At 47.2% G+C, this 18917-nt stretch overlaps 1 protein-coding gene across 1 annotated transcript in view; it reads left to right on the forward strand.

Annotated features, from left to right (window-relative positions):
• LOC141272983 (uncharacterized) overlaps positions 1-11699 on the forward strand; it is a 49122-nt gene extending 37423 nt beyond the window's left edge. Inside the window, exons 7-8 of the mRNA XM_073684237.1 lie at positions 10539-10692; positions 10776-11699. Of these exons, the coding sequence (XP_073540338.1) occupies positions 10539-10692; positions 10776-11517 (896 nt within the window). The 3' untranslated portion in view covers positions 11518-11699. The remainder of the gene's footprint in view (positions 1-10538; positions 10693-10775) is intronic.
• Positions 11700-18917: the final 7218 nt, after the last annotated feature.

An 18917-nucleotide genomic window follows, 5' to 3' on the forward strand; every position in this document is an offset into this window, starting at 1 on the left:
AGGGCACACCTGTGAAGTGAAAACCATTTCCGGTGACTACCTCTTGAAGCTCATCAAGAGAATGCCAAGAGTGTGCAAAGCAGTCATCAAAGCAAAAGGTGGCTACTTTGAAGAACCTAGAATATAAGACATATATTTTCAGTTGTTTCACACTTTTGTGTTAAGTATATATATAATTCCACATGTGTTAATTCATAGTTTTGATGCCTTCAGTGTGAATGTACAATTTTCATAGTCATGAAAATATAGAAAAATCTTTAAATGAGAAGGTGTGTCCAAACTTTTGGTCTCTAATCTCTAATACAAGGGGGCGGTCCTTGTAAGGAAGCGGGTGGCGACCAGGGAAGACAGGCAGGCAGTCACAGCAGGTGACTGGGACAGTCTCTGGGTAAACGGGCAGGTACGACCTGTGACGGCGGAGCCTCCAGGTAGGCTAACAGGCAGGTAGCAGATGAGCGCTCCCAGGTGAGCGGGTTAGCTGGTCCATAGACAGACTGACAGGAGTCGGAATGCAGACCGTCGGACCTCAGGCTAGCAAACAGGTAAGCGGATAACAGGCAGGAAACTGGCAGGTAACTGGAAACGGGACCTGAGGGCTGAAGCAGAGTAGTGAACAGTGCAACAACATTGCTCGGGCACCTCCATTTTGGAGGAGGTGCCTTATATATGGAGGGATCCTCCGGCCATTGGCCGGGGACTCCTTAGGGCGACGCGCGCGGCCCCTTTAAGAGAGGGGGAGCGCGCGCGCCCGCCCGCCCTAAGCACAGTGACCGGGGGAGAGCGGGCGCTGCAAGCAGAGCGGAAGGAAGCCGCCGGGCACGGAGCAGAGAGGTGAGGGGAACAGCATCCCTGCCTAGCAGGAGGCAGGGACGCCGACGCTACAGTACCCCCCCCCTTTAGGCCCCCCCTTTTTTAGGCCAGACAGAAATTTAGCAAGGATGAGAGGGGCATGGATGTTCTCCCGGGGCTCCCATGTTCCCTCCTCAGGACCAAACCCCTTCCAATCCACTAGAAAAAAGGTCTTTCCTCTTACCCTTTTGGTGGCCAGAATGTTCTCTACCTCAAACTCGTCTTCAGCAGAAACCGGAGCAGGAGGCGTACCTGTAGACTTGGAAAAGGAGTTAAGTACCACGGGTTTGAGAAGAGATACATGGAAGGAGTTAGGGATCCGTAAGTTGGCCGGGAGTTTCAATTTATAGGCCACCGGGTTGATCTGTTTGATAACCTCCAGTGGGCCGATGAACCGAGGCCCTAACTTATAGGAAGGAATCTTGAGCCGGACATATTTGGATGAGAGCCAGACTTTATCTCCGGGACGAAATTGTGGGGAATCCAGGCATTTTTTGTCGGCGTGTCTCTTCATCCGCTCGGACGACTGAAGGAGTGCGGATCGGGTACTCTCCCAAATGGAGGAAAATTTGCTAACGAGAGATTCTGCGGCCGGGTTGTCCACAGAGGTGGAGACAGGGAAAGGGATCCGAGGATGCTGACCGAAGACTACAAAAAACGGGGATTTAGAAGAAGATTCGCTCTCGTGATTGTTGTAAGAGAACTCGGCCCATGGTAGGAGATCCACCCAGTCTGAATGGTGGGCATTAACGAAGTGCTGGAGGTAACTGGTCAAATTCTGATTGATCCGCTCCACTTGACCATTGGACTGTGGGTGGTAAGCGGAGGAGAAGTCCAGGGTGACGTCGAGCAGTTTACATGTGGCTCTCCAGAAGCGTGAGGTGAACTGAACCCCACGATCTGACACGATGTGGAGAGGCAGACCATGGAGACGGAAGATGTGGCGGATAAAGTCTTTAGCTAGCTCGGGAGCAGACGGGAGGCCTGGCAGGGGAATAAAATGAGCCATTTTGGAAAAGCGGTCAGTAACCACCCAAATGACCGTACAACCGGCAGAGACGGGGAGATCTGTTATGAAGTCCATAGCTATTTGTTGCCACGGGGCAGCAGGCACTGGCAGAGGAAGAAGGCGGCCGGCAGGCAGATGTCTCGGAACTTTGTTGCGGGCGCAGGACACACAGGCAGAAACAAAGTCAATTACATCCTTGTGCAGGGTAGGCCACCAGTAGTGCCGGGTAATAAGCTGGAGGGTCTTTTTCTGACCGGCGTGCCCAGCTAGCTTAGACGAGTGACCCCAGTGTAGAATCTTCTCCCGATCGGACTCCGTTACGAACGTCTTACCGGGAGGGAGACTATTTAGGCCCACGGGGGCTACCTGCATTACTCTGGCGGGATCGATGATGTGTTTAGGCTCCTCCTCAAGATCAGACACCAGAAAGGTTCGGGACAGGGCGTCAGCTTTGATGTTTTTGTCAGCCGGACGAAAATGAAGAATGAAATCAAAGCGGGCAAAAAACAAAGACCACCGGGCTTGGCGCGGGTTAAGGCTCTGGAGATATGCCAAGTTCTTGTGGTCAGTGTAAATTATTACCGGGTGGAGAGCCCCCTCGAGCAGGTAACGCCACTCCTCCAGTGCCATCTTAATGGCCAACAATTCTCAGTCTCCTATAGAATAATTGCGCTCAGAAGAGGAGAAAAGTTTGGAGAAAAAGCCGCAGGTTACCTTTCTTCCGGAAGAAGACTTTTGGGTAAGTATCGCCCCAGCTCCGGAGGAGGAGGCGTCAACTTCTAGGAAGAATTGTTTGTTGCCGTCCGGACGATGCAGCACCGAGGCGGAGAGGAAGGCCTGTTTTAAGGAAAGAAATGCCTCCTCTGCTTCGGGCGGCCATTCTCTGGGGTTCGTACCTTTTACGGGTGAGAGCAGAGATAGGGGCGGTCCGGGAAGAGAAGTGCGGTATGAACAGGCGGTAATAGTTGGCGAAGCCCAGGAACCGCTGAATAGCCTTCAACCCCTCTGGTCGGGGCCACTTCTGGATGGCAGACAGTTTCTCAGGATCCATTTGTAGACCTGTCTGAGAGATTATGTAGCCCAGAAATGGAAGAGAGGTCTGCTCAAAGATGCACTTCTCATATTTAGCGTAGAGGTGGTTCTGCCTGAGCCTGAGCAGGACCTGACGAACGTCCCTCCGGTGAGTAGGAAGATCCGGAGAGCAGACCAAGATATCGTCCAGGTACACCACCACACAGGAGTAGAGAAGATCACGGAAGATGTCATTGACCAACTCTTGAAAGACGGCAGGAGCGTTACAGAGACCGAAGGGCATCACAAGGTACTCATAGTGGCAGTCCCGGGTATTGAATGCCGTCTTCCACTCATCCCCCTGACGGATACGGACCAGGTTATACGCCCCACGGAGATCCAGTTTGGTGAAGATTCTAGCCCCCCTCAGACGGTCAAATAATTCAGGAATAAGCGGAAGGGGGTATTTATTCTTCACAGTAATCTGGTTTAGGCCTCTCTAGTCTATACATGGACGGAGTGAGCCGTCCTTCTTTTTGACAAAGAAGAAGCCTGCTCCCGCCGGGGAGGTAGATTTCCAGATAAATCCCCGGGCCAGGTTCTCCTCAATATATTCAGACATGGACCGGGTTTCAGCAGCGGACAAAGGGTAGATTCGCCCACGGGGAGGAGTAGAGCCGGGCATCAGGTCGATTGGGCAGTCGTATGGTCTATGAGGAGGTAAAGTCTCTGCCTCTTTTTTATTGAAGACATCCGCATAAGACCAATAGGGAACCGGAAGACCGGGCAGATTGGCTGGGGTAGGAGAAGGACGGGCAGGACGAACGGGAACTAGACAAGGTACGGCCAGAGGTTTGGTGGGAATGCGGTATTTTTCTACCAGGGATTGAGAGATGAAATTTCCAGCAGCTCCAGAGTCAAGTTGAGCCAGTTCAAAATAGCGGTTCTCTCCGCAGAAGATAGAAACAGACAGCATCAGGGATGGAGAGGGTTTACTTTTGTCTAGGGCGACCTCTCTGAGCGATCCTAGACACAGACGTTTCCCGACCTCTCAAGGCAGGAACGGATCCGGTGCTCCTTACTGCCACAGTAGAAACAGCTCCCCTCGGCACGACATAAGTCTTGACGGGTCTTGACCATCTTGGTCTGGTCGACCTGCATAGGCTCAGGTGAGTGTGCCTGGGGAGTAACAGAGGGAGTGACGGGTCTCTGGAGGGTAGGGACTAGACGTGGAATCCTCCTCTCACGGGTGACCTCCCTAGCGCGCTCCTGGAACCGGATGTCAATCCGGGTGGCAAGTGTAATCAAGTCGTCGAGAGTGGTAGGAATGTGCCGACCGGCGAGTTCATCTTTAATACGGCCGGACTGACCCTCCCAGAAGACGGACACCAGGGCGTCGTTATCCCAGGCCAGCTCCGAAGCAAGGGTACGGAACCGTATGGCATATTGGCCCACGGTGAGACTCCCTTGACGGAGGCGTAGCAGAGATGAGGCGGATGAGGTCTTCCGTCCGGGTTCGTCAAAGACCTTCCGGAAAGCCGTGAGAAAGGCTGGCAGGTCGGACACCAGAGGGTCTCCTCTCTCCCATAGAGGATTTAGCCAAGCCAGTGCCTCCCCCGTGAGATGGGACATGATGAAGGCTACTTTGGCCCGATCGGAATTAAACTGGTGGGACTGGTGTTCAAAGTGCAGGGTGCACTGGTTAATGAAGCCCCGAGCTTGAGCGGAGTCGCCTCCGAAGCGAGGAGGTGCAGAAAGCCGGATTTCAGAGCAGGATACTATGGTATTGGTGGGCAGCGGAGCAGCCAGGCTGCGAGTCATGACACTAGCGGTGGTTGCTGGTGGGGCAGTCAAAGTGTCCAGGCGAGTATTGACATTCCGCAGGTGACCCAGGATGGACTCCTGTTGGGACCTCTGTCGGGACAGTTCATGACAAAGGTCCGAGAGCGAGGGAGCTTGGGTGCCACCGGGTTCCATGGCCCGAGCAAACTGTAACGGGTCTGGGAGGCGGAACCTCTGAGCAACTTATACAAGGGGGCGGTCCTTGTAAGGAAGAGGGTGGCGACCAGGGAAGACAGGCAGGCAGTCACAGCAGGTGACCGGGACAGTCTCTGGGTAAACGGGCAGGTACGACCTGTGACGGCTGAGCCTCCAGGTAGGCTAGCAGGCAGATGGCAGATGAGTGCTTCCAGGTGAGCAGGCGAGAGTCTCTGGATAAGCAGGTGGTCACAGCATGTGACGGCGGAGCCTCCAGGTAGGCTAACAGGCAGGTAGCAGATGAGCGGTCCCAGGTGAGCGGGCAAGAGTCTCTGGACTGGCAGGTGGTCACAGCACGTGACGGCGGAGCCTCCAGGTAGGCTAACAGGCAGGTAGCAGATGAGCGCTCCCAGGTGAGCGGGTTAGCTGGTGCATAGACAGACTGACAGGAGTCGGAAGGCAGACCGTCGGACCTCAGGCTAGCAAACAGGTAAGCGGATAACAGACAGGAATCAGACAGTAAACTGGCAGGTAACTGGAAACGGGACCTGAGGGCTGAAGCAGAGTAGTGAACAGTGCAACAACATTGCTCGGGCACCTCCATTTTGGAGGAGGTGCCTTATATATGGAGGGATCCTCCGGCCATTGGCCGGGGACTCCTTAGGGCGACGCGCGTGCCCCCTTTAAGAGAGGGGGAGCGCGCGCCCTAAGCACAGTGACCGGGGGAGAGCGGGCGCTGCAAGCAGAGCGGAAGGAAGCCGCCGGGCACGGAGCAGAGAGGTGAGGGGAACAGCATCCCTGCCTAGCAGGAGGCAGGGACGCATATATATATATATATATATATAATATAATATTACTGTTGACTTAAAAAAAAAAAAAAAAAAAAAAATCTGCACTTACTCCTAATAGCTAGCTTTAAAGATCACATTACTAGTGGCTCGGGGAGCTAAAATTACATCTCCTCTCAAGAAGTAACGCAGCTAGGAGATATGATGGACAACAAAGGGGAAAATGATGCCACGCATTTTGTCCACCCTAATAAATGTCATATCTGGTCCCTAAGTCTAGAAATTGCCAATCATCCAAAACAGATGCAAGGTAAAAACTTTAGTGTTTTAGTAGTTATATTCCTACTTTCCAGTTCTTTTTCATCAAACTCCATAACAAATCCATATCAAAATGTGCAGGTCTTGCATCTAGATATGACTGTCTAAATTGCACTGTGTAAATTCTCACTTGCCCTTACTGAAAAAAACAACTGGTTTCTTGTCATACGCGTCTGTCCAATTAGATAGTGGTATGTAGCTGGGTTTAACAGTGTAAAAATATAAATAAGATTATGACCGAATTGCTGTTTTTGTTTGTCTCGCTGTCCTGCTAAAAATGTATAAAAAGTGATGCCAAAATGGCACAAATAATAGTTTGAGGGAAAAAAGCAGCAATCACACAGCTGTATTGGCAGAAAAAAAATAAAAATGTTAGTCTTTGAATGTGGCGACACTTTTATATTTTAATGTAGTTTTATTGTGCAGAATAGTAAGATTTGAGAATTTAAATTTGGTATCCTCATAATTGCAATGACCCTACAGAATAAAGTTTATATCATTCATACTGTTTGATTAACTCCAATAAAAAAAAACTACAAAATTGTGCATGACAATGATGGTCTTACTTTCTAAAAAACAGAATATAAAGCAATCAAAAAGTTCAGTATACTCCTACATGGTACTAATGAGAACGTTACATTCATGCTACAAAGAAAAAAAAATCACCCCTCACACAGCTTTGTTGCTCAAGAAAATAAAGTGTTAAGACTTCTGTAGAATGGCATTACAAAGACAATTGAGGTTTTGTTTTATTTAAAAAATAAATAAACTATAAAAGTTTGAGAAATATCAGACCTCTATTGATCTACCGAACTAAGATGTTATATTCAATATATTGCACAGTTCATTTTGTGAGGTAAAACATTGTTTAAAAATAGGCAGTGAAATGTTTTACCTCAGGAAATGAATCCTCTGTGATCCGATCCCCTGCTGTAATGTCTCTATGGTCTTTCTTCCTCCCCTGCCCAGGAGCTGTGGTATGTTCCGTACACGGTCAGACACAGACCATTTTTAAAATGAACTTTTGTTCGTGGGAAAACCCCTTTAAAGATCCTATCCCAATATGTAGTGGGTGTAATAATAATAATATTAGCAAATACCTTAAATTAGAAATTTAGTATAGTATTTTTGATTCGCTATGTCTCTTTCCTCATGTGTAGGTATTGCGGGACCTTAGGTATCCATGGTTACGACCACTGGCAGCTAGATAACTGTTACTATATCAGTGGACGTAACCATGGATACCTAAGGTCCTGCAATGCCTGCACATGAGGAAAGAGACATTGCGAATCAGAAAAACTACACTCCATTTCTAATTGGAGGTATTTGCTATTATCATTATTATTATACCTACTACATATTGGGATAGGATCTTGGAGATGGGAATACCCCTTTTAAATACCTAACTGGAGTGTGTGGTTTCTGGCGTAGCGAATGGCACTCCAGGTTCATGAAGAGGTGTGGTCCTCCTCGTGAATCATGACCATGGCAAGATAACAATAATGACTATAACAACACATGACAATTGTGGCTTGGGCACATTGCAAGGCTCAGAAAGGAAGGTTAGCCACATGGTGTGGGAGTACAGAATTTTCGGGATGCTGTGTCACTTTTTCTGGAGCCTTTGAATAATGAGGAAACTCCCTGATTTCCATTGACCTATCTGAGTGATGTTGGGGCTTCTTTTTTGCCGGATGACTTGAAGTTTTTATTGTTACTATTTCTTGGTACATAACTTTTATTATCACTTTTGAGGTTAGGTTCACATTTATCATATCTTATGTGGAGTACTTATGAGGGGGTTGCCATCTAAATCCCCAAAGACCAGGATTCGGACAGCACCTCTAACTTGTAGTAAAGACTTTATCACAATGTTTTACATCTACACGTTTCTTGGTCAATCTGACCTTTTGTGATCAGGAAAAACACATTATATAAACATGCTGTAGACAGACATAGGTTTAAATACATAAAAGGGCACAAACGTGCTGACCTCACTTGGTGGTTGTATCCCTTTTAAACCTACAATAAGTAATATAAAGAGAGATAGTTGGGATAATATGATTCTTGGCTTAAACTTATAAGCACTGGTAATAAATGATAGAATGAACAGATCTGGAAAAGAGAGGTGCGTGTGCTGCTGGGAGAGTAAATGAAAGATGAACTTGGGTAAGTAAGAACAAATGTAAGTGTAACTAATAGCATTCAACAATGTAACAATGTAATTAGTAGATAAGTAAATTCCCTCGTCTAATTGTCGAGCTAGCAATGATGCTTCTGAGATTACAGAAGACTGTATTGGACAAAAAGCAAACGGGCTGTAGCGCAGTCGGCATTTGAATTTGTGGAATGAGCTGTCAGAAAGAAGACACCATTAGCAACAAGCAGGAGCCTTATTGAAGCGCATAAAAAATGTTAGTGAAAGGGAACCTTTCACGTTGGAAACCGCTATTTATCGGCAGGTAAATGTGTTACAATTCTTCCTGGACACCTTATTGAAAGTGCGGCTCCCAGGAGAAAATTAACTTCTTTTCTCCTTTTGAGCCACCTTCTTTCAGTCATGGAGTCGTGCGTGGAGCGGCTATAGTCGCCACTCACAGCACCTCTCACTATACTGTGCGTGGCAGCTGTCAGCATGTCCTGGCATTTTGCTAGACCGTTCGCTCTGCACAGATTAGCATTCACAGCTGTCTGTCAATTAAAGGGCCAGGACATGTTGACAGCTGCCACTCAGTGTAGTGAGGGGTGCATTGAGTAACTACTATAGCCGCTCCGTGCCCGACTCCACGACTGAAAGCAGTTTCCTTCCAAGGGAAATAAAATCACGTTCTCCCTGTAGCTGCACTTTCAGTAAGGTGGCCGGGCAATTTACCTGTAATAAAATTTACCTGCAGCTTATCCCTATATCTACAGGTAAATGGCGTTTTCCGAAGTGAACGGTTCCCTTTAATGCTTCGAAAGTCTGTGAAATGTAAAAAGGGGAAAAAAAGGCAATGTTTAAAAATAAATCATGGTTCTCTAAAATGGGTAGATCCACAACTGCAGGTGTGGGGAAGAGGCGGCAGATTTTATACACCTGATGTGGTATTTCCCTCCTATCGTAGACTTTTGGAAAGAGGTCATAGCTATCGTTATCGAGATCACACAATCCCCCTATACCTTACGGTGTGCTTACTAAGAATCCTTGATAAGGAGACCTGGCCTCGCTACCCTCGCACTATTCTCAGGGAAACATTGTTTTTGGCTCACAAGGTTATCGCCATGGGATGGATAGGAGACCCCCACAAATTTCACACTGGGTTAATATGGTAAATACTGCAGTTTTCTATGATAGGGTGGTATATAAAAATACAGTCCTAAAAAATTTGATTTAAAGTAGGAAAGCCTTGGTTTGATTGCCTTTTGACTCACATTAGTCCCACATTAGGCGATGGAGTATTCTCTTGTGATATTTGGTGTCTGACATGGGCATCTTAACCAAAAACATAAGATATTAGACCCATGGCATGTTAAGGGCATGGTTAAATTTGTCAAAAAGCGTTATTGAACAATGAGAAATGTTGCTTGTTCTTTTGTTCTATGATATAACCTTGTAATGTTGTATAATCTTCAGTAAAACTGAGCTTAAAAAATAAATAAATCATGGAGTGAAAGAATGATTAAGCGATACCAATGATAAAAAAAAATATAGGGGTGTGTGATCTAATTAATGATGGGGGGGAATATGGAAAAATAATAATTAGTAATTGGTTCCAAGCAGAAACAACTGCTGGACTCTCAAATCTAAATATTTTTCTATCAACTGCTATATTAAAAGTATAAACCAAAAAGGACACGCAAAGCGTTTTGAACAATCTCAAAGGGGTCTTTGCTTATTTTTTGCTATGGGGCTAAGCACTTACAATTCTGTGACTTGTCACGTCAACAGAGCAGCTCTTACTTCGTCATGTCTCTCCTCTTTCTGTTCTCCATGCTTAGTGTGGCACACAGACACACAATGCAAAGATTGAGTCAACTTCTCCCTTTATCTGGTTTCAGGTGTGATTTTCATATTACTTACCACAGGTGAATTTGAACGAGCATCACATGCTTGAAACAGCGTTGTTTACCCACACATTTGGAAAGGTGGCAACAATTTTGTCCAGCCCATTTTTGGGTTTTGTGTGAAATGATGTCCAATTTGCCTTTTTTCATTAATTTTTTGTGTTTCAATGCATACAAAGGCAATTACATGTTTTGTTATACACGTTTATTTCATCATTTTCTGGGAGAAATGCTTCATTTTCTGAAACAATTTCAAGGGTGCCAACATTTTCGGCCATGACTGTATATCATAGTATTTCAGTCTATACAGGTGTTGGCGGACAAACCTAATCTGTATTTTAGAACTGTCTAGATAGTATTAGCAGCCAAAAAAAAAATACTTCTGACAGCTATGTTTAATAAAGAAAACTTAATCTTATAGCTCTTTGCACAAGGTTAGTTCCAAAAGAATGTGATTAATGCTCCAAAATGATTAGAAAATGTTTAATTCCATAATTTTTTTGGAGGGCAATTTTGAAAACCTGTATGTAATCACTTTACAGTGGATGATGTAACTAGAAGCCGGAGAAGCTGCCAAGATCACAACCCGGGGGAGATTATGCAGATTGTTGAAAGTGGATTGTCTGCTAAAAAAAAGAAGCCATACATATATTTTGAACGGCTTAGCCTCCAATCCTCAATTATTGAGCAGCTCCCGTAAGTGCAATATTTGCTTTGTGCATTGCCAAAATGTTTACAAGTGTGCATTGTAGTGATTTTTTTTTTATTACACATTTCAGCTCCAAAAGCAACTTACCAGATGTGGATCCTGCTTTGCAAGAAGAGGCGATTAACCCCTCAGACATATCTGCCACTGCAGAGGTAGTGGAACCGGAGAAAACTGTAGAGGTCTCTGTTGCTACTACCACTTCCACAGAACCAGAGCCAGCAAATGCTCCTTCCTGTGCTTCGAGATGGTCCCATAAGAGAAAGGGGCAGACCACCGCAACTGTGACTGGGTTTCAAACCAGGGTTCTTGATTATTTAAGCCGCCTTGTAAATGATGATGGTGAGGAGTCATTTTGCCGCAGCTTGGTTCCTTATGTGCGACGTGTGCCAACCCAGATTCGCCTTAGGACTCGTGCTGCTTTACAAATAGTGGTTAAGGCAGCCATCCCACCTAGTGACCCTGTGGAATTATTTGCTGTTTTGGAGCATTGGCAACAAACTGGCCACACTGTGGTTAATAAAGTTATTCCACCCCCTGTGCCTTCTCAGCCACCACCAGCTACTGTCCATTCTCATATAGCCTATTCTCGGCCACATGGGCTTTACAGAACTGTCTCTGGCTCGGAATTAAACCCTCAATTTCATGTTTCCAGCAAAAATCGCCCTCCATTTTTTCATGGTCGCCAACCACACCATCCCTTGCCTCCATCGCATTCTGCACATACCTATACTGTTCTTCAACCCCCCACAGTGTATAACCCTTCACTCCACACTTTTCCCTCTTCTTCAGCCAACTTGCGCCCACCGCATTAAACATCAGAAAGGTCTGGATCACCCAGGCATGTACCTCCTGCTCCTTGATCTTCTGGCTCTTTTTTTTTTTTTTTTATAATCTGTAATGTATATTCTTTGTCAGAGACATATTTTGTCATTTTAGAAGTGGGGGGTGATGTTGAACCATGTGTTTTTAAACCAAAAAACGACATATTTTGTAAATTGTTATGACTTATACAGCATAAAGTAAACCATGTTTTACAATCTCAAACAATGTGTGTCCAACATCATTATACAGAATATTCAAGCTTTGAATGTAATGAGTAACAAAAATACACATATTTTGAACACTAAATTGGTTGTGATCCAAACAAAATAAATTTCCCGGCAGATGATGGCTGATTTAATCATCCATCATATGTACCTTTAACAGGTGGATTGGAGCTCCGCCCACGGCTGTTATCCTATTAAGTCGCTGTCAATTTCTGTCATTTCACATGCCCATCGGTGCACCCATGACGTGATCACATGGCGCCGATGGGTTGCCATGACAGCTGGAGATCTGCTGAAGACCTCCGTGCTTGTCAAGACTATCCTTCTGTGAAAGCCATCCTGTAGGTGGCGTTCATAGGAGATTGCGATTTTTCGCTACACATCGCAGTAAAAAGTTAGTTTTTAAAAATATGAAAAAATAATAACGAAAGTTCAAATCCCACCTTTTCGCCCCATTAAAAAAGAATAAAAAAAAAATCCATTGCTACATTCTTAAAAGGCCAATCTATGAAGATTCGTAAACTGTGTAATGATAAAAAAAAAGAATTAAAATGCCAGAATTACGTGTTTTGGTCGCCACAACACTGCAATAACAGGCGATCAAAACATCATCTCAACCCCAAAATGGTATCAATAAAAACCTCAGCTCAGGGTGAAAAAAATAAGCTCTTGCGTAGCCCCAGATCCCGAAAAAATGTAAGTATTACGAGCCTTGTAAAATGGTGACAAAAGCAAACTTTTTTTTTTTTCTTATTTTATTTTTTTTTTATATATATACAAATTTACAATTATTTTTTTTCCATCATTGAAATAAAAAAAATAAAAAAAAGTTGGTATCTGTGGACTCTACTGACCTGGAGAATCAGAATAGCAGGTCAGTTTTATCATGCAGTGAACATGGTAAATAGAAAAAAAAATTGTGGAATTGCACTTTTTCTTTGCAATTTCAATGCACTTGTAATTTTTTTCACTTTCCAGTGCATCACATGGTAAAATGAATGGTTCAAAAGTACAACCTGTGCCGCAAAAAAACAAGTTGTCATACGGCTATATGGCCAGAAAAATAAAAAAAAAGTTATGGCTCTTGCAAGAAGGGAGGAAAAAAAAAATGAAAAATCGTCTGAAGGTGAAAGGGTTACCATCTTTTCAGTTAGCCATTAAAAGGTAACAACCACTGAGGACTCTCAAATCTAAATATTTTTCTATCTACTGGCTAACACGGTACAAAGATATGGGTTTTGTGGGTTTTCCTTGCTTTAACTTTTCCTACATATACAATTATACATCATAAATGCATGATCAGTAGTAACACAACAAGTGGAATGTGCACACATGGGAATAATATGATAAGATGTCACTTAGGAGTGGGTAAGACCATGCATGAATGTGGCTCAAACCATTGTCAACTTTAAAGGGAAGGTACCGTGATTATTGATTTTGTATTAATAATTATTAATCAATTATTTTAATACAAAATTAAATCACTTAAATAGTTTTTTTTTATCTATCAATGTTTAATTTAGCCTCTGGGGGCTGCCAGTTATATAATATATATAATCTTTCATTACCAAAAATGTTTTTTTTATTTTTTTATTTATGGCCACTAGGTGTCTTCCTCTCTTACAAGTTGCTGTCCACGCTACCTTCTGCCAAGACTGATCCATCTATAGTTTTTATAGACAAACCTGATGCTGCTCCGTTCTTACACTGAGTGAATAGAAAAGAAAACGCCAATTGACCATTCAGCTTAAATAAGGTGTTATTTATTATGTGGGTCAGTACTTTTACAGTCATGCAATGTATATAGTTCTCTTTTATGTTTGTTTTATCACTTTCTATGAACCAGTGCCAAGAACTAAACTGTGTATTTCAGATAACGATTTTGGAGAGAATAATTTGAGGTGCTGCTGGATAATCCAATGATTGTCAGCATTCCAGAAAGTTCACTGTGCAAACAGCTTTTGTAATAAAAAGTTATTATTTTTTTTTAAATTTCCAGTCACGTGTTTAAGGGAGTAGTTCTCCTTCATCAGACCATACATATAGCATACATTTCAATCACCTGGTTTAAATTAAATTCAAGGATGCCAAGTGCTCGAAGTTGCATGATAAGGGGAAGGGGCAGTAGCGTAACTACAACTGATCAGAGGGGATGGTCTGCCCAGGCCCCTTAATCGGAGGGGCTCACACAGAGTGACTGCACGGCACACAGATACAGTTAAACTCTTCAGCAGCACAGTCTCCCTGAACTAATGCTCTCCGTTCTCTAGATAACAGGCTGCTTTAGGTCAGTGGCCAACAAAACGGGCAGGTGAAGCATAGCCTGATTCCTAGTAGGGGGCAGAGTAACTTGATGATTTCATCACGCCAGGGAGGAGGGCATCACCACTTTGTCCATCCGCACCCTCTCACTGTCTACTTTCGGACTCGAAAAGATCCGGAAATATGGGTTAAGTGAGGTTTTTTTATTTGAAGAATTATTTGTAGAGGGACTGGGGGCATTATACTGTGTGACCAATATACTTTGGGGAGCATTATATTGTGCATAGGTAGCTGTGGTGGGCATTATACTGTGTGAGGACTACTGTGAGGGCCACCATACCATTTGGGGGGCATTAAACTGTGTGTAGGGGAGCTATGGGTGCATCATACTGTGTAGGGTAACTATGGGACATCATACTGGCTAGAGGGAGCTGTTGGGCCATCAGAGTGTATATAAGGGGAGCTGTAAAATGGGGAGGCCTCCTATGACATTATTACAGTTTTCTAGGGCACTTGCACTAGGCTTAAAAAAAAATGTTAAGGGGAGAAGAGGAAGGAAAAAAAGAGGAAGGGAGGGGAGAGGAAAAGGGGTAGGGAAGGGAAGGTCTTCCTCTTCTCCTCTCCCTTTCGTTACCTTTTCGTTAGTTTAGATAGGTTAAGGTATAGCTTGTTTTTCTCATTTCCTAGCTAATATTCTTCCATTGTTTGATTATTCTTATGTATTTTATCCCCTTTTTGTTTTTATTCCCCATTATGTAAAATTTCCCTTAATAAAAACCATTTAAACAAAAAAAAAATGTTAAGGGGACAATTTTTACCATCCAGAGGGCACGAAGGAGGCATTTTACTTTGTAAGGGGCACAATGGTAGGCATTAGGATGAACACTGTTTTCGTGGCACACAGCAGGTCCAATAACAGGGACAAATATGGCAGCAGCAGGCTCCGCATTGGGGTGACGGTAGGATGAGTTTGTGCAGATTAGGAATAGATGGTGACATTGCTGGAAATGTGAGAAGTCAAATGTGTCTTAATTGTAAACTTTGCAGACCAGGCATAGCTTGCACATAACGGCATGGTATTATTGACGCGCCCCCAGGGACATATTCCTTTCTTTCAAGGGAATACCCGGAGCCGGATCAGATGGGGGTTGTAGTCTTCCGAGTGGCTGTGACCCGGTCCGTGCCCAGGGTGTCAAACTCAGTTGTATGTGGCAGTCCTACAGATGTTATTAAGTTCTTAATGTCGACTACGCCACCCGTTGTGTTGCGGTCACTGTGGCCGCCGCTGCAGCAGGGTCCGCTGAGGCTGGTGGTGTAGGTGCAGCTTTGGTGATATAACCCCCAACGGGTGGGGTATAGCCTCAGGGGGATCAGGTGCAGAGGATGGGAGTTGTGGTGATGCAGTGTAGACGGCAATCAGAGACAGAGTCGGGTTATGCAGTTTAGGATGTTTACTCACTGCTGATGTTCCGGTCACTCCAGCTTCGAGTGACCTCCCGAGCCGTGCTGCGTCCACCAGGTTCTGGATCCAGCCAACCCCCAAATAAGTCCGGAGCGTGACCCTGAGCTCTCCTTCTGTCCTTTCTCTGGCCGTCCCCACTATTGATCCACCCAGGTCCAGCTCCCTCGGGCCTTCTGTTGGGAGACCCTTGGCCTTGGGTTCCCTGACCCTCCACGTGGTATGCCTTCGTGGTGGATGTGGTGGGTGGCCGTGGCAAACGCTGCCCACGGTCTCCGGTCTCTGGCTGGGGTGTGTTTTTTGCCCCCACCAGCTTGGGTTCCGGTACCCTGTGCCGACTCTTCACCCGGGGATTTAATTTGGGGTCTTAGAGTCCTTTCTTCTGTTTCCCCCTCTGGGTCTCTCTTTCTCCTCTCTCACTCTGGGTCTCTCTTCTCCTCCGCTCGCTGACTTTCTCTCTGCAACTGACCCTGTTCTTAGTTGGTGCCCACCTTATATACACCCTCTATGTGTGAGCTCAGGTGACCAGCACCCAATGAGCTCCTATCTTTACCCAGGCTGCTCCCCCTATCTGCCCCTACACTACTTGGGATGTACCACCCCCCTCCCACTCCAGCCAGGAACAGACTCGGTCGTACCTGCACATTTCTAAGTGGGAGTACCGTCGGCCTGTTCCTCGGAAATGGGATGTATGTAGTGCATGCAGCCTACCGAGCTCAGTTCCACACTCCTTCCTTGCCCGGGAGTGGAATATCACCCCTCTGGGTTGAGGTGCAATACCCCTGTAGCAGCCGAATCCTCAGGGTGCTACATTCCCCCCTGGTAAACCACAGCACGTCCTCGGGCTGTAAGACAAAAACATCACAAAACATACAAAAATTTTCATATAAACATAAACATATAAAACATATAAAACTTTATATAAATTAGCAGCATTAAACATTCTCGTCGTCTCTTGTTCCTCCTCCGGTCACTGGGCAACTGTTGACCGGGCAAAGTGCGACAGTTCCTTTCTTTAAGATGATTTAACAGTAAAACCAGTAGGGGGCGCTTTAGGACGCGCAACTATATACAAGGATATGGCCGCTCTCAGTCCTCGGCCAGTTAAGGAGGGAAAAGGGAATGGCTGCTCACAGTCCTCAGCCTGTGGGATTAAGGGTAAACGGGTGAACAGTTCACTCAGCTGGTCCCAACGGGGACTATATTAGCAATAACAGTTTCTTTGTACCCCGATCGGGTAACTATTTACAGCACCTGCTCCGCTGTACTCAACAACGTCTTCCTCCTGCTCCTTCTTTGGGGATCTCAGCTTCAGACCCGTCCGGATCCTCTTGCTCTTCCTCCTCACATCGCAGCTCCTCCTCTGTCAGGCGATGCACATGGAGGGCGTAAGGTCCTTTGGCACACTTGTGCCGGGTAAAGGTGACCTCGTCCCCGATATAAAGGTCACGACCTCTGTGCCCCTCCGGCAGATGGGACTCCACATCTCTGCGCGTGACAAAGACGTCGCCGGGGGTGTTGTGGTCTCTGATGAAGCCCCACCCATGCTGCATGTTGAACTTAATTACAGTCCCGGTGGTGCGGGGACTGTGCGCTGCACGGGGGTCCCTCCTGGTCCGGCTCTTCTGCTCGGCGCTCCTTATTTGGGCCTGTTGTTCCCGGACCCGCCTCTCTCTCCGCTCCCTCGCAAACTCCTCGAGCTGCTGTCGGCAGCACTCAGCACGCTCCGCTGCAGCTGCCCTGGTTTCTTGAGTGAACCCCATTAGGTCTTCTCCGGTGGGGTCCCACTCAAATTGGGTCTCTTCAAGCGGGGGCGAGATCCTTATCACGGGCTTCGGAGCCGGAATCAGGGGTGCACACATGTCCCCAACTCTCCTCTGGTGCTCCAGTTCATAATATTTCTGGGGCCAGATGAAAGGCTGCCCGTCCGGCCACGTGTGCTGGGCAAACAAGTCCTCTCCCAGACGCGGCACCCTTGGTTTTACGGGTGCGGGCGCGGTGGTGGTGGCGCCCGGGTTGCCCAGGCCTTGCGGCCAGGCCTGGGGCACCTGGAAGGTGAAGGGCACCGTTAGGACAGCGGCGCCCTGGGCTACCTGGCCTTGCGGCCAGGCCGGAGGCTCCGCGGAGGTAGGGGGCGCTGTTGGTGATGCGACGCCCGGGAATTCTAGGCCCTGCGACCAGGCTGGTGTTACTTCCTGTTTTGCCACGCTCGGGGTCGGTGCGCATGGCGTCACAGGGGTCGCGGCGGCGGCTTCCGGTTGGGGCCTAGTCTGCGTCGGTGACATGGCGTTTTCGGGCACAGCAGGGGGACTTTCGGGCTCTGCGACGGGGAGCTGGGGCAGGTAAGCGGTGTCCCGGTTTGGGGTATAGACGTCCCCTTTACCTGCCTCCATGCGTTCGGCTCCCTTCTCGGCGCCGTCTCCGGCCTTGGGTCCTCCCGCGCCATCCTCAGAGGCGGTCTGTCTCCTCATCTTGGCTGGCGTGCTCCGGGTCTTGGTTTGCTGGGCCATCTCTCGGCTCCACTCCGCCAATGTCTCTCGCTGTACCCGGGCCATCCTCCGTGCGAGGCCCTCCAGGGCTGTCTGTGCACACTCCCGGTCTCGGGGGAGCTGTGCAAGGACCTCCACTAGGCCTAGTGGGGTCGTGGTTTCCAGCAGGCTCCTGACCAACGGGTCGGTGCTGCTCTGCTCTTCTTCCAGCAGGCTCCTGGCCAGCGGGCCGGTGCTGCTCTGCTCTCTCGCCATCTCCGGGTGAGCTCCTCCGTTACTCTTCTCCAGGCTTCTTGCCTCCGGGTGCGCTCGCTCCAGACTGCTCCAGGCGGCACCCATCTTCGTTCTTTTCTTTCGTCTCCTCCCACTTCGAGGGCGGTCCCGGGGCCACTTGGTGACTGTCAGCTCCAGGGGCGGTTCTTTCACGCTGACAGACACCTCTAGCATCACAGTCTCTGTTGGTGGGGGCGGTTTCCACTTTTGGCGCCATTTTCGGTCCTGGCCCACGATGGGAGGTGGCCTCTCACCACCCTCTGGCACGCCCATAATGGCGTCCGCTCTTCCAAGGCGGGAAACCTTTGGAAATGGCGGGAATCGCTTCCCAGTGGCGGGAAACCCTGCAGATGGCGGGAAAAAGCTGTTAATGGCGGACAACCGGCGGGAATCGACTGGTGATGGGGTCCGATGGCGGGGACCCTCCGGAACCGGCAGGAGACTTCTTCTTGAGGTAAACTTGCACTTTTCTTCAGGCACGCAGTACCCGGGTGTTGCGGGCACGTAATCCTGCCGACTACGCCAAAGTTGACGCGCCCCCTGGGACATATTCCTTTCTTTCAAGGGAATACCCGGAGCCGGATCAGATGGGGGTTGTAGTCTTTCGAGTGGCTGTGACCCGGTCCGTGCCCAGGGTGTCAAACTCAGTTGTATGTGGCAGTCCTACAGATGTTATTAAGTTC

This window comes from Phyllobates terribilis, unplaced genomic scaffold (genome assembly GCF_046119375.1).
Source record: "Phyllobates terribilis strain yellow unplaced genomic scaffold, ASM4611937v1 Scaffold_5__5_contigs__length_657084704, whole genome shotgun sequence".
In the NCBI taxonomy this organism is placed as follows: Eukaryota; Metazoa; Chordata; class Amphibia; order Anura; family Dendrobatidae; genus Phyllobates; species Phyllobates terribilis.